The 14,849-nt window shown below is 33.8% G+C and overlaps 1 protein-coding gene across 1 annotated transcript in view; it reads left to right on the plus strand.

The window, feature by feature from the left end:
• The window catches only part of LOC145691964 (uncharacterized), a 59,159-nt gene that overhangs the window by 9,400 nt on the left and 34,910 nt on the right, over positions 1-14,849 (plus strand). The window contains exons 2-3 of the mRNA XM_081767261.1: positions 10,122-10,214; positions 13,231-13,378. Coding sequence (XP_081623387.1) covers positions 10,122-10,214; positions 13,231-13,378 — 241 coding nt within the window. The remainder of the gene's footprint in view (positions 1-10,121; positions 10,215-13,230; positions 13,379-14,849) is intronic.

The raw sequence follows: 14,849 nt of genomic DNA on the forward strand, positions 1-14,849 counted from the left end.
CTGTTAATACTTCTTCTCTTAATATCCAATGTTAGGGTTCTTTTTTTAAAAGCAAAAGTTTGCTGTGTATGTTTAAGCAACAGATCTTATACTTACTATTTTTACTGTACCTTTATGGGATGCAAAAAGAATAGCGAAAAAAGTATTTCGTAGTCCTTTTCATTTTAATTTGTAATAACCACATGATGTACAAATTTCGTAAACAACAAAATAATAGTAATCTTGCAATTCCCTCTAAAACATAGAGAAGTCAACTTGCTTTTCCGTGATGCATTTGTAAATAGTGTAATAGAAAAACAGCTGAAAATATCTGAATTATGATATTCAAAGATGCATAGAGTCCAGAGGAGGACTTAATGAAAATCCATTTTTTGCAAGAAATCTTCCTATTCTGTATAAAGCAGTAATATGACAGTAAGTTATTTTTCACGATATTTTGCCCACTTAAAATGTAAAATTATCTTGAAACATTACACTCTTACCTGGATATTTTAGATCTCTTTAATACCTGAAAATTCAATCTCTTCGTTAACCGTGCGTGTACTCCTTATTCTCTGTTTCATATGGATAAACATTTCTTTGATTTTTAATATGGGAAGACACACATGCACACAGAATCAACACACCAATGTCATTTAACTTACACATGACATTTACAAACTTTTATGAGACGTATTTAATGTTTAACATAATTTTTGTATCGGCTTCTTCTTTAGATGAGGACAGCCACGCTTTGCATTTAAAAGAGGGTTTTTCATTCGTTACAAACAAAATCTTTCCTTTCCTTAATTTGCTTTAACGTTCAACTAGGAATGTTGTTAGGTTATTTTTGTTATCCTTATTTCTTAACAGCACTTCCAGTTTTGTATTCAAAACATTGATATCCCTTCGTCAGCACTTCTCAGAGTTCTTCCTCTAAATTTTTCTTTATAACTTAAAAAAAAAATAGATCTATACTGTTACTGAACTGCTCTACTTTTAAAACTTCTAGAAAATTAAACAAGAAATTTCATCAAAGCTATAGGTTTCTCTGTGTAAATTAATAAGCTCAATTGCGTAAATGACGAAGATTCACATCAGTAGGTGACACTATACTTTCAAAAAAGTGTACCTAAGGTACTAGCTGCGACTTTATTAGTTTCCTTTGAAGTTGCATCAGGATTAGCTAGACTGAATGGCAAAGGGCCCAAAGGATGACTGGAAACTTCTTATATGTTTAGGTTACAGTTTTCAGCTATCAAAGTCATATTTCGAAAAATATTTCTAACCGCTTTTAAAACTAGGTGTTGCTTGTATTACACAAAATCTCTTTGTTATTTCTGAAAGTTTGGAACTCACTTTTTAAAACTTAAGATCATAGAAATTTTCATTCTTTTCAAAACGATTATGTTTGAAGTCTTAGTAAGTATTTTCTTCTTTCTGTCTTGCCAAAAATATATCATTTTGAATCTCCGGCGACTTTTCTAAACCTGACGCAATGTGCACGATATCCAAGAAATTTTTGTCAAAAAGATTGTTCCACTCATTCTACAATAGCTCAACTAAAGCCAAGACTTTTCTTCGTTTTTAGAAATACGAGTCTTCTGATAACCCAGATAGTAGATTACTTTCTCTAATCCGGAATCACTGCTACAATTTCTTGCATCTTTCTAGATCCTGAAGCTCGATATTCTGCAGTTTTAATAATATTCATTCACTATTCCAAGATTTAAACTGTATCCTTTCAATCTCCCTTTTGTCAGCCTATCTTTATTTACTGTCTCCTTTAAAGCTTGATCAGGTGGAATTTATTACAAATGGATACCTTCTTTTTTATTTATTTATTTATTTTTGTTTAAGCTGGACAGAAAATTCTCCAGCCATGTAAAGCTCAAAAATTGAAGGATTTGTATTTTTCAATTGAGACACTTCAGCCAAATGGTTTTGCAAGTATCTAACATTGTTTTCTTATTTTTCATATATATATATATATATATATATATATATATATATATATATATATATATATATATATATATATATATATAGAGAGAGAGAGAGAGAGAGAGAGAGAGAGAGAGAGAGAGAGCAGAATATCACAGAGTCACTTCTTGTAATCTACAATAGTAGGGCAACCAATTACCTTCCCTATAAGAGCGAATTGAGCCCAATAGTAACTCCACCACGTAAAATGTAAAATATCCAGAAAGACGAAAGTGTACTATTCTCTCACATTGAATGGTTTGATAGCTTTCGAAAATAATAAGAATTGCTCTAGTATTGTTGTTTTTATATAACGTTTCAAAACTACATGTTAGAAATGCATTCGGCAAATGTAAAAGTTATCTCATTTAACAACTAACTACTCTGGTAGGGTCTCACAAACTCCAGCAATCATATATACATTCCTCTCTAAATTTAAAGGTGATTAATGATGATGCTACTTTTTCTACCCTCATTTTCATTTACAAATTTTGTTTTACGCACGAAATTCTCCAGATGAGAACAGATGCCACTTGTCATAGAGAAAATATTACCTTTTGCGACTAAAACATTTTCAAATAGAAATGAAATTGCCCCTTTTTTTACACAATACATTGACACTGTACAAATATATGTTGGAGTGTGTATATAGGATTAATATATGTTTCAAAAAGCCATTACAATGACTAAATATGAAGGAGAATATTCAAAGTCTTGAAGATAGTTGCAAGGGGAAACAAACGAAGAAATTGTAAGCGATATAAGAAGATCAAATTGCAGAAAATGATTACTCTATCACTAGTGACGAATTTTGACTAGGGGAAGTCCATGGCAGCAGACCTGTGTCATCAAGAGCTCTAGGGGGTCCGGCCCCCCCTAAATTTTTGCTGCCCCCTATAATTTTCACGATAGGCTTGCAAATGAACTATTATATGGAGATGAACTACCTAGTTGTAATATGGTTGGGTCGGGCCTCCCTACATTTTTGGGCTTGCTACCGGCCTGCAGGGCAGTGACGACGTGGAAGAAGGAAGTAACAGTTAATGTTGCCCTGAAGATGAGACGAGACAAGAAATAATATTTTTTCGTTTACTCGTTTTGTCTTGTGAATTTTGTAAAAGCCTCGTCTCGTCTCGATACACTTATTTTTTTTTTTTAAGTAACGCAGTAGTCTTGGTAGATTAACATAGTAACAGGACCAGTGGCGGCCCGTGTCTAAATTCAGCATGACTGGCTCCACTGTGACGATCAATAAACAAACTGTTTCAATGTGTTCATTATACATCAAGACAATAGAAAAATATTATTTTATGCTAAGCTACGAAGTACTTAGCAGGCAATTTAGTAATAATGACACCAGATTTATTACACTTTAACATGAAGAAACACTCAGTGAACGTGGTACATCGAAACAGGAGAAAAGTTTACATTGCACTTTGCTGAGATAAATATACACATTCAAGAAAATCACATTTTTAAATATATTTACTCTTCAGCAAACTGCCCTTATTTTTGAGGTAGAAAGAATTTTTAAAAAATTTGCAGGCTACCATAAAAAGTTTAAAATTTATGCAGTTACCGTATAACGGTCTCCAAAAGAATACAACAAACGTACAAAATGATGTGCAGAAAAAAATACTGTAGCTTCTTCAATTGAAATATAGATTGATTTTAAATGAAAGTATCTATATTGAATACAAATTTAAACAATTTAATGATTAAGACCAATATAGCAATTTATTCAGCGTAAAATGTACTTATAACCCACATCTCGGTCTACAACGTACCATAGTGTGTGTGTGTGTTTGCATATCTTGCTTGTTACTTCAAAAACAAAGGAATCATGCTTCCGGGTATATCGTGTAATTATTGTTTAAAATTAACAAATTGTATATGGGTAATCAAAAAGTAAAAATCATGAACACATTCGGCAGAAGGGGGGGGAACTTTCTAGACACACTGCCTCTTGCCGCCAACATAAAGACCGTGGAAAAAGACGCAAATTTGAACGCCATTGTTTTCAAATATTACACATACACAAATTAATATTGAAAACATTTGATGGATATGAAAACTATAATTTCTTTTCACTTACCGTACATATGTCTGCAGTATACCATCATTATTTTGACACCATTTCAACAAAAACTAATATAGTAACCCAGACTCTCTTTGTTTTCCTTGTAAATTGACGTCCTAACGTTGGTGCAAAGTCTCGAGTACCGTTGCCAAATTCAAAACAATGACAAAAGTAGTAAACAATAACGGAAACAGAGGCTACCAACACTGGCGAAAACGTAACCGAAACTTAGGAAAAACGAAAAAAAAATTAAGATTTAAAAAGGAATGTTCTAAAAGCTGAAAATTGATAAACTATGCAAAAAAAAAAAAAAAAAAAAAAAAAAAAGAAAAAGAAAAAGAAAAAAAATGGAGTTTGAAATTACCAATTGTATTTATTTATTTATTTGCCAAAGTTCCAGATACAGCAAGGCAGTCATTTTACACTGAAACTATATAACATAGAATATAAAATTAACAATAACAAGTATAAACAAAAAGCTATATAAAGGTCCATAAGTGTAGCAATAACAAATTGAAATAAAACTAAGGTTCCATAAGTGTAGCAATAACTTCCTGTCGGAATACATTGTCAGATTTAAAAATATCCACGTCAGAAGCAATGGAGTTAAATTCAGAAGCCAGTCTATAGAACAAAGAACGCTGAATAATTGATAATCGAGGCGTGTTGCAATGAAGTAGTTCACTATTTCTAGTTTAAGAACGAAAATGAAAATTAAGTCTTTCAGTTTAATGTCCCATGATTATGGCCTTTAATCTAAGGAGACGATGATTAAGGCAAGTTAATAATGCAAGAATTGGTGGAATGAGACTGTGAAAAGGAACTGGAGTACCCCGAGAAAACCCATGGACACGATGTTGTCCAGCACAAACCTACTTGTCGGGGGATCGAGCCAGAGATATGCGCTCTACCACTGAACTACCATGCCCTCTGTTTCAAGATGAGTTGTGATATTCTGTGTTTTGACGAAAATTATGTTGACGATACCAGAAAAAGATCACGTTTCATTAACGTCTGCTCCCAGGCTATACCTAATGCTTGAAAAAAAAAAATCTGACGTAGAAAGAAGTTCAATTGGCACAATAATACAAAATCTAATTTGATATCTTTCCTACATATTTGGTCATAAATTAAGAAGGCGCCAGGCTCGTATTTCCAGTCGGTATGAAAACCTGGCACCGGGAATTTTTCGAGCCCCTCTTATAACCTTAACATTCTAACACAAACACTAAGAATACTTTTGTTAATGTACAAGTTACGAAATGTCATTCTACTCCTACTAAAAGCTTATATATACCGGTAATACAGATGTAATGTAGGACACGTAACGTGCAGAGTCGTACTTCATAACTGAATAAACAACTATTTATATCAGACAGTAAATATATTCAATCGTACTAGGGAGGAGAAATAAACTCAGTAACTACACAACAAGCAAACCAATTACCTGTTTTTCTTTTGTTCCTTCGATATTTAATAAGGCTTGAAATGCAAAGTAGCAGGGTAAGGGGAAAAAAGAAGGAATGTCACAAAACTACATTTTCGAGAAAATGGCACTTTAATATTGAAAAGCTGTATAAAATGAATAGGGTTAGTCAAATCTTTTCCCCGTTTTACATGGACATTTCTACATGTACGCATGCATACATATACAGTCAAATAGTACCAACAGTCACCAACAGATAGGACAAAGCACCCGTTAAAGCACACACATGGACATTCCTTGTTTTTTCCCCTTACCCTTCACATGTGGTACACAGAGCATTTTTTATGTTATAAAATGGACATATTTTTTTATCTCGAGAATCGAGGTGAGACGAGATTTCTAAATTATAGTTATCATCTCGTTTTCGAAAGGAGAATCGAGACGAGATGAAAATTTACATCTTTCTCGTCTCGTTCGGGAATTTGAAAATGTTATTCTCTTCTCGTGAACGGCGCTAGTAACAGATATATTTTCAGTGTAGTTTTACATTCTATGTGGAGATGAAAAAAAAAATAGGAACGTTCGAAAAAAGTGGATCAAAAGATTGAGACCTTGGCCAAGAAGTTCAGGAATAATGAAAAAATACGTCAAAAGATTCCGATCTTGGACAATAATTAGTTTTTGGATCAGGGGCCACAAAATTTTTGAACTCTCCTAAATCGAGTTTTCGTACGTTTTGCGGAATAAGCCCATTATACTGAGTGTAAGTGCTAATTTGAGTTTAGCTACACTATATGTAAATCTCCAAAAATAAAGCCTACAACAATTTTTCTTTTGCCTGAAATATATTGGATCTTTTCTTTAAGAAATACGAGAAAAAATATATTCATTATCTTCGTGAAAAAATCCAATCCTGCCACATGTTTCTCGAGTCAGAAGTAACTTCTCAGCAGGTTTTCAGTTAATCGTTCAACGAGTTCGAGCAATTCTGTTCTGTTAAAAGAAAGTTGAATATTTTTGATATCGATATGATCCAAGAACGCATTCTAAACTATTCCTATTAAGGTTTTCTAAACGTATTTCTCTTGTTTGACAAAACCATTATATTGCTTTCCTTCTAAAACTTAGCACATAGATACAACTCGATTCTTTTTCATTCTGTTACTAAAAATAAGTCCAAGAATACCAACAAATTTTCAATAATAGGAAGTAGATTACAAACTATGTGGAAAGGTCTCGTCATTACGGAAGGTTGTCAAGTTCTTTGGGAAGTGCCTCTTTAATCTCTGTTGTCTTTGAGCAAATCTACAACAACAACAATATCTTCCAAATTTAGGTTTGATTTTGTTTGATTACGAAGAGAAACAGACAGAGCGAGGGAAGAGTTTTACAAAAGAAAATCCGAGGACATAGAAGAATTGGAAAAAGTTGGAATATATGAAAAAAAAAAAGTACAACGAGGTGAAATCTATGGAATTTCAGAGGAAACAAGGGGGTATTATGATGGCAGTAGAAAATAAGAATGGGAAGGTAGTCAGCGAGAGAAATGAGGTCATAGAAAGGTGGAAAGAATACATTGAAGACTTATATGAGAGTAGGGATACACCGTGTAGCCTAAATGTTGAAGTAGAAAATGAAGTACGCGAGGATGATAAAGGATTTACTATTCTTAGGGATGAGTTTGAAAAGGCTAGGAATGGAAAGGCAACCGGGATTAGGAATGGAAAGGCAACCGGGATAGATAACATACCAATCGAATTCATTAAAAATATAGGAGACAAGGGAAAGAAAGAATTGTTCCGACTATGCAATGAAATATATGAAACAGGAGAATGGCCAAAAGACTTTCTGAAAACGATCATGATACCGATGGCTAAGAAACCGAACCCAAAGAGATGTGAGGATTATAGAATTATTAGTCTTATATCTCATACAGCTAAAATTCTGCTCCGAATACTGAACAGAAGGTTATATGGAAGAACAAATAAAGATGTTGAGGAGGAGCAGTTCGGGTTCAGAAGAGGCAAGGGCACAAGAGATGCAATTGGATTATTAAGGGCGACCAGTGAAAGATTTATAGAAAAATGGAAAGAGGTGTATGTTATATTTATTGATCTAGAAAAGGCTTATGGCCGCGAGAATTGGGAATTGTTGTGTTGAGTTCTAACGAAGATAGAGTTGGAATGGAAAGATAGAAGACTTATAAGAAAGTTATACATGAACCAACAAGTAAGTGTTAGGATAGGGGAAGAACTGACGGAAGAGAGTGCAATTGGAAGGGGAGTTCGACAAGGATGCTGCCTCTCGTCAATACTTTTTAATGTCTATCTAGAAGAGATAGTGAAAAAGAGCTTACATGATGATGATGGTATTTCGGTAGGAGGTAGAATGATTAGATGTATAAGATTTGCAGATGATATGGCGCTTGTTGCAGAATCTGAAAAGAAAATCAATAAAATGTTAGAAAGAATGAGAAAGGGCTTTGAAGAATATGGGATGAAAATAAATGTTAGATAGGCAAAAGCCATGGTGATTGGAACGAAGGTGTCTGTGTCAAATATAAAAGTAGGAGGGGAGAAAATAGAACAAGTGAATAGTTTTCGATATCTGGGTAGTATTCTTAGTAATAACATGAAGTGCGAACGTGAAATAAAAGCAAGGACAGGAATGGCGAAAGAAGCCTTTAGGAGGAAGAAAGGTCTGTTTTGTGGGACCTTGAAGAAAGAGTTGAGAAAAAGACTCATAAAATGCTTCGTGTGGAGTGGTGTACTGTATGGGGCGGAAACGTGGACATTACGTAAAGGTGATGAAAATCGACTGGAAGCCTTCGAAATGTGGGTGTGGAGAAGAATGGAAAGAATTAGTTGGGTCGAGCGCAAAACGAATGAGAGAGTGTTAGAAACGGTGGGTGAGAAAAGAACACTTTTAGATATTATTAGGAAGAGGAAGAGAAACTGGTTGGGACATTGCCTAAGAAGATACTGTATCATGAGGGACGTCCTAGAGGGTATGGTGTCGGGAAAGAGAGGGAGGGGGCCAAAGAGACTACAATTAATGGATGATATTAAAACAGAAAGATCATACGCGAAGACGAAGACGTTAGCGAAGGACTGTGGAGCATGGAAGCTTCTCAGCTGCGGCAAGTGACCTGCCAATAAAGGCAGAATACCTATGATGATGATGATTGTTTGATTACACTCTGTCAATGTTCCATAAACTGCTGACTTACCAATTAGTGGGTGGTTTATGAAAGAAAAATAAGTTGTGTTTTATTTAATTTCAATATTGTTTCTGATTAATATAGTATATCCTTCTAAACCCTGTCTGATTTCTAACGTTGAAATACCGACTTAAATCTCTAGTAATTGAGTAATTTAGATTCCAGAGATATGCTAGGGATATATGCTGGAAATGTATATGTTGTATTCATAGGATACTCAATTTTCTTATCCACAATATAGTCTGGTAAAAGTGAATGAAGAAGTACTATGCTAGTATTTACCTATTAAAATATTCCGCCAGAGCATGTTGTTTACAATTATCTCTGCTGGTGAGCGCACATCTGAATATTCAAATCTACGAGTAGATACTTTTGCTGTGCTTCAATTAAAATATTACCAAATGCATTAAATGAAAACAAATTAATTTCTCTTTCCAATTTTGTTTGAAGTCTTTTTTAAATATATGTATTTGTTACGGATAATATTGGTTACATGAAACTTAAAATATTACGGAATTCATTTTTTGTGAATTTCTTAACCTACCGTTAGACATGTGGCAAATTTGCAATTATAACAACCTTTCATTTAGAAAAAGAGTGCTAAAATTGGATAATTAAGAATCGACGTATTGTCAGTTTTATTGCTAGACTAGAGCGCCATTTTTAATTTGTTGCTATCTTGAAATCCTACCGTTCCGAGGTAGTCAACGTGGTTTTCCGTGTTACTCAGTCATCAATACAATTGTGATTCGAAGGAAATCTAATACCCATAAATTATACTCTAGTTTTGATTGGGCCAAACTATGATACAATTTTCTATTAAGATTCTCATCTTTGAAATTTTTCTATCTGCTCCGAGGTTTTCCACCAATGCACCAAAACCAGAGAGCACGTAAGGGTGCCTTAAATCTAAGTTGTAAATATCAATATCACTATATTTCTCTCTGATACATTGCGTAGACAGTTATTAAACGTCCTCACAACACACTTCGGCGTCAGAATATATATTACAAGTAATATACAAGTAATATAAATAAAATATTGACACAAGTGTAAGATGTAAACACATTGCAATATATACTTCCACTCTCGCTCCAATACAAAATTCCAAGCCCGACGGAAAATTCTCACCTATACTAGGCAACACTAACTGCATAAATGCAAGCTAAACTTCGCAATATAAGTTGAAGTGCGCATGTGTGGGAGAATTGGCATAATTTCACTTCTACGAGGGTCAACGAAAACATGCATGCATTAAAATAATATGGATATGTATATGCAAGTATAAGAATACATAGAAACAGCTTCTGTTCAAAATAGTTGTAAATTTTAAACTTATTGCATGTTTTAAAGTTTCACTACACTATTGATGATAGTAGACCCCTATTATGTTTTTACATTATTATATTATACATTTTAAATATTTCTTACAGCTGACTACTTCAAAGTATGCAAGCAGAGTTCCCCTGGCTATAAGTCATGTGTACGACGAGGTGTCGAACACATTACACCTTACGTTGTGGCAGGTAAGCACAAAAACTACTACTCCCTGGTTTGATCTTACGACCATATACTCGGAGACGTAGAATATACATAAGAGCTACCTCGTGGTTATGTGGGTATCGTATGCATCCTTGGCATGGGACATCCGGGTTCAATTCCTGACATGTGAATTCAATAGTGTCATGCTGAACAGGATGCTAAACATAAATCTAGTCTAAATATTTATAATACGTAACAGAACGTATTGTGGCTACAGTGTGTCTATAAAGTCCCTATTGAGTTCAGAAAGTGAAAAATGTTTCTTGCTGTAGAGTGTTCTTCCGTGAACGTTCTACTTAATCACTTCCCTTAATCCATAAATTGGGTTATTGATACAACAACTGGAAGGTTCTGGACAAATCATATTCTTCGATGCCCTTCAGTTCACTCCTCACGGCTCTCCTGGTAGCGTTCACGTTCTCAAACATGTCCTTCATGCAAAATTTCAACTTTGGAAATTGTAAGTATACTAGAGTCAAATCTGGTCATTACGGTGGATAGTCGATGACAGTGAACTGTGTTTGGTCTAAAACTACTCGACAATGTGAGGGAAGCATTGTCATGAAGAAGACTGCGAATGTTAGAGCTTATTGTAGCCTGACACTTGCCCTTTGCCTGGAGAATCAATGCTTGACCTCTAGATAAAACCTGCCATCTAAGCTGGTCTATTCTGTTGAAAATATTCCTAGACATAAAACAGCAGTCATCAAATATTTGACAAGTTACTTCCGCATTCGAACCATAGATGCTTTTGGCTTGATTCACGCCGATGACTACCGTTTGGACTACCTTATCTTCGTACATTTTTTCATAGAGCTCACTCTCCCCAGTGAATCTGCATTTGGGACCCACATGTCCTTTCCTACAATGATAATGGGAAATATTGTTAAAACTACTTTCAGTGTAGTTCCACTAGCAAGACTCGATAAGTATTTCCCTAGTTTCCTGTGTAGACTTATGTTTCCTAGATGTCAATAAATCTGGTCTTGGTTGCCCTAAGCTGTTTTAAAGATTTTTAGTATTATTAAGAACAGTTAGGTTTATAATATTATTAAGAAGATTTGAGAAAAAGACTTATAAAATACATCATGTGAAGCATTGTACTGTATGGAGCAGAAATATGGACATTACGCAGAAATATGGACATTACCGTGTAAACAATTTCTTCTTATAATTGGTTTATAGGTTTATCAACAAGAAACGCATTCCTCCTCATTCTTCTTTCAAATTTTTCATAAAGATCCATTCAGTTTCTGCTATTCCGACAATGTGTCAATTTTTATTAATTGCACACAGAGGGTTTACTCGTAATTCAATGTCCTTCTCACAATTTGTTGGTCAATGTGTTTAGAGAACATGTTATATCATTACACTGACCACAATGAAAACTTCAATAAAGTTAAAACATGGGATTTTTTTTTTTAGCAGTTTATTTCAAATAGGTCAATGTGAAACGTGACAGGAAAGGGACATGGCGTAAGTTAGTGGAATACGCGAGAGTTAGCAATGTATTTGTAGACGTGGATTCACGAGTAGTATGTATGTCTGCAAAACTATCTGCTATACGCATTTGACGTTCTTGTTTGTCCGTCAACACTGTCTTTTATCAACGTCAGTTCACTGGCCAGCTCCTTCTCAAGTAGGCAAGTTTAAACTTTGAGGCCACAGATCATTCCGTTCGAAATGACTGTTTTAATAGTATTAACCTAAATCCTGAGTGAGTGACTATATAAAAGAGGAAGTCTTAAGTGAGCAACTGATCAACACTCAGACCAAACCCGGATGAGCTAAAAACTTAACATGTGGACACTGTATAGGAATTGTTACTTTATATACCACTAACGAATAATTTTCGGAAATTCAATGGGAATTAGTAGTATATTGAAACAGCCATATTTCGGAATTTCTAAAGGTTGATGACATGAAATTTGATATATAGACTTATCATTTAGATATATATTTCATCTCTTAAAAAATATCTAGAAGAGAAGAAAAGAGGCGAGAAGGAAAATGGGGTGGATATTACAATTATTATTATGTACAAATCTGTTACGGCTAGAGACACAAAATTCAATATTTATAGGGATACAAAATTTGGTATTTGAACTTTTCGTTTTTTTAAAAAAAAAAAAAAAAAAGATATGTTTTTCAGCGTGTTTTGCTATTTTTGCCTAGAAGGGAAGAAGAATTAGCATTAATAAGATGTTATAATAAGATATTCATATTATAATGAGATGATCTAATCTCGGAATCTTTAAATGTTATATACACGAAATATGGTTTTTGAATTTCCTTATTTAAAATAAAGATTATTTCAGCAATTTTTATATCTTTTTCTAAGAGGGAAGGAAGAGGGTTAGAGGTTGCAGTTATTGTAATAAGATGCCCATATCTCGAAATCCTCTAAAGGTTGGAGAGAAGAAATTTGGTTTTTGAACGTTTCATCCAAGACCTGCACTCCATTTCGGAGTTTTATGACGTTGCTTTAGAATGGGAAAAAATGGTGGGGGTGTTTCCCTAAAATACCCATATGAGTTGCTCGAATTTGGTGCAAGATCTCGAGTTCTGAGAAATTCTATATGAAAGGTGCAGAAGGAATTCTATATGAAAGGTACAGAAGGAATTCTATATGAAAGGTGCAGAAAGAATTATATATGAAAAAGTAAGTAAAATATTTCCCATAATAACACGTGGGGTAATTTGCTAGTCATTCATTATTTTAATTTGTAAACTTCTTTGTGTTTTTTCTGGCAACGCTAGACTAAGGGGTTGGCCAAATTTTAGATAGCGTTGATTTATAAACAGAGTTAATTAACATAAAGTTAGACATTCTTCAGTCATAAAGTTAGATGTTCTGATTCTCATTATTACAGTATTATGTTGACAATGTCATCATACTTCATTTAGACGACCATGATATTATTATTACGAATTTTCCTTGATTCTTCCACAGATAAGAACTCAAATCATCACTATTAAACTCTATTCTCGATCTTTCAGGTTTGAAGGAGTACGGAACGATTAAGCTCAGTCCACTAACAGTGCCAAAAATTGAAATTAACGCAGTAAAAGATGTTGTAGGAGTGGATGCTATTGGGGAAAATTTAACTGCGATTGGAATAGAAAATGTGAAGGTAACATATCTTCGGTAAGTTTATTTTAAAAATTAAATTATAATATTTATAATTAATTTACAATTTAAAATTTATAATTTATTTGTTTATTATATTATTTATTTATAAACTAAATTTATAATATTTCTGTGACACACACATTTTCTTTATAATCAAGATCTGAATATTTTGGAAATCAGGTGCAAGTATATAATGCTTAAGATCTCTATATTTGGTATTTTCTTTCTTTCTTTTTTCTTTTTTACAAAGCATAGTGTGAGACAGTTCTCTTCAAAGTTCCCGGTAGTGCTTTTTCTGCTGTGTGAGGCCTTTAAAATCATCCGTTAACAATTGCTATCACATAGGCTTCTTACTCGACTTATTGCTTATGGTAATTTGCAACTTGTCATCTAATTGTGTTTAATTAAGTAAAAAGAAACTTTCTGGTAGAAGAAATCCATTGAAGAACTTTAAGAAACGAAACTTTACTTTATGTTTAAGTGTGTAACTAATATAAACGAACTGGAATGGGTAGATCGAACTATAAATTTAGGCTGTTATACGGAATAATGTGAGAGATGTAACATTTTCATCGAACATTAATACACATTAGAAACAGTTCTTCTCTATCTCTTACAATTGTTAGCTTATAGAAATCAATATAGAAATCCGAACCATGTAGGAATCAGTCATAGGTCTATTTCTTACATAACCTCTTTGCTGAAAGTTATGTTAATCTCAAATCAAACCTAAGCAGAGCGTATTCCATTTACATTTGTATAAAATAATATAAAGAAGGCCAGGAAGAGCGGTGGTAGCACAAACTGGGATGTCCACGTTCAATCCCTGGTAGGGGCGATAAATTGTCCTTTTCTCCTCCCACATTGTGGTTGGAATAACCAGTAGGCGTAACTCATAATGTGCATTGCTGACGTTAAGATTGTTTATCTAATTTTACGAGATCTCTGTAAGAATATTTAAGAATCATAGGCAACGGAGACTTCATTCCTGAGATTTCGAGTTGGTTAGAAGGCGGAGCGACCGGTAAGTCATAAAACCCTGTAAACTTAAAATTTCAAATTTTGAGATACTTTCTATTTGTTATTCCTACGAGGATGTGTCTCCGACGTTCACTGAGCTTCTTTAAAGACGAAATCTCGGAAAGTACAGTGAGACGAAGCATGATGCTATCAGCATCTTTTATGTCAGTACTGAAGGCAAGAAAGTGTTTAACTTTACCACCACATGAGCTTTTGAGTATTCAAGGGCTGTATGTAAATGAGAAAGAGTGATATTTACCGTTACTTTACTTACCAAAGACGAAGATTTGTATCTGTTCAAACAGAAGTATATATTGCATATAGTGAAAGTGTTGAGTATTATTAGTTTAGGAAATAAACTTTATTATTTGAAATTGGCTTACACATAAACACTACATGATCCTTTATCTTACTTTTTTTAAATCAAAATTTTTAATCAATTTATGACTTGTTATAATGTCGGGAC

Source organism: Thermobia domestica, chromosome 8 (genome assembly GCF_964235325.1).
Source record: "Thermobia domestica chromosome 8, izTheDome1.hap1.1, whole genome shotgun sequence".
Taxonomy (NCBI): domain Eukaryota; kingdom Metazoa; phylum Arthropoda; class Insecta; order Zygentoma; family Lepismatidae; genus Thermobia; species Thermobia domestica.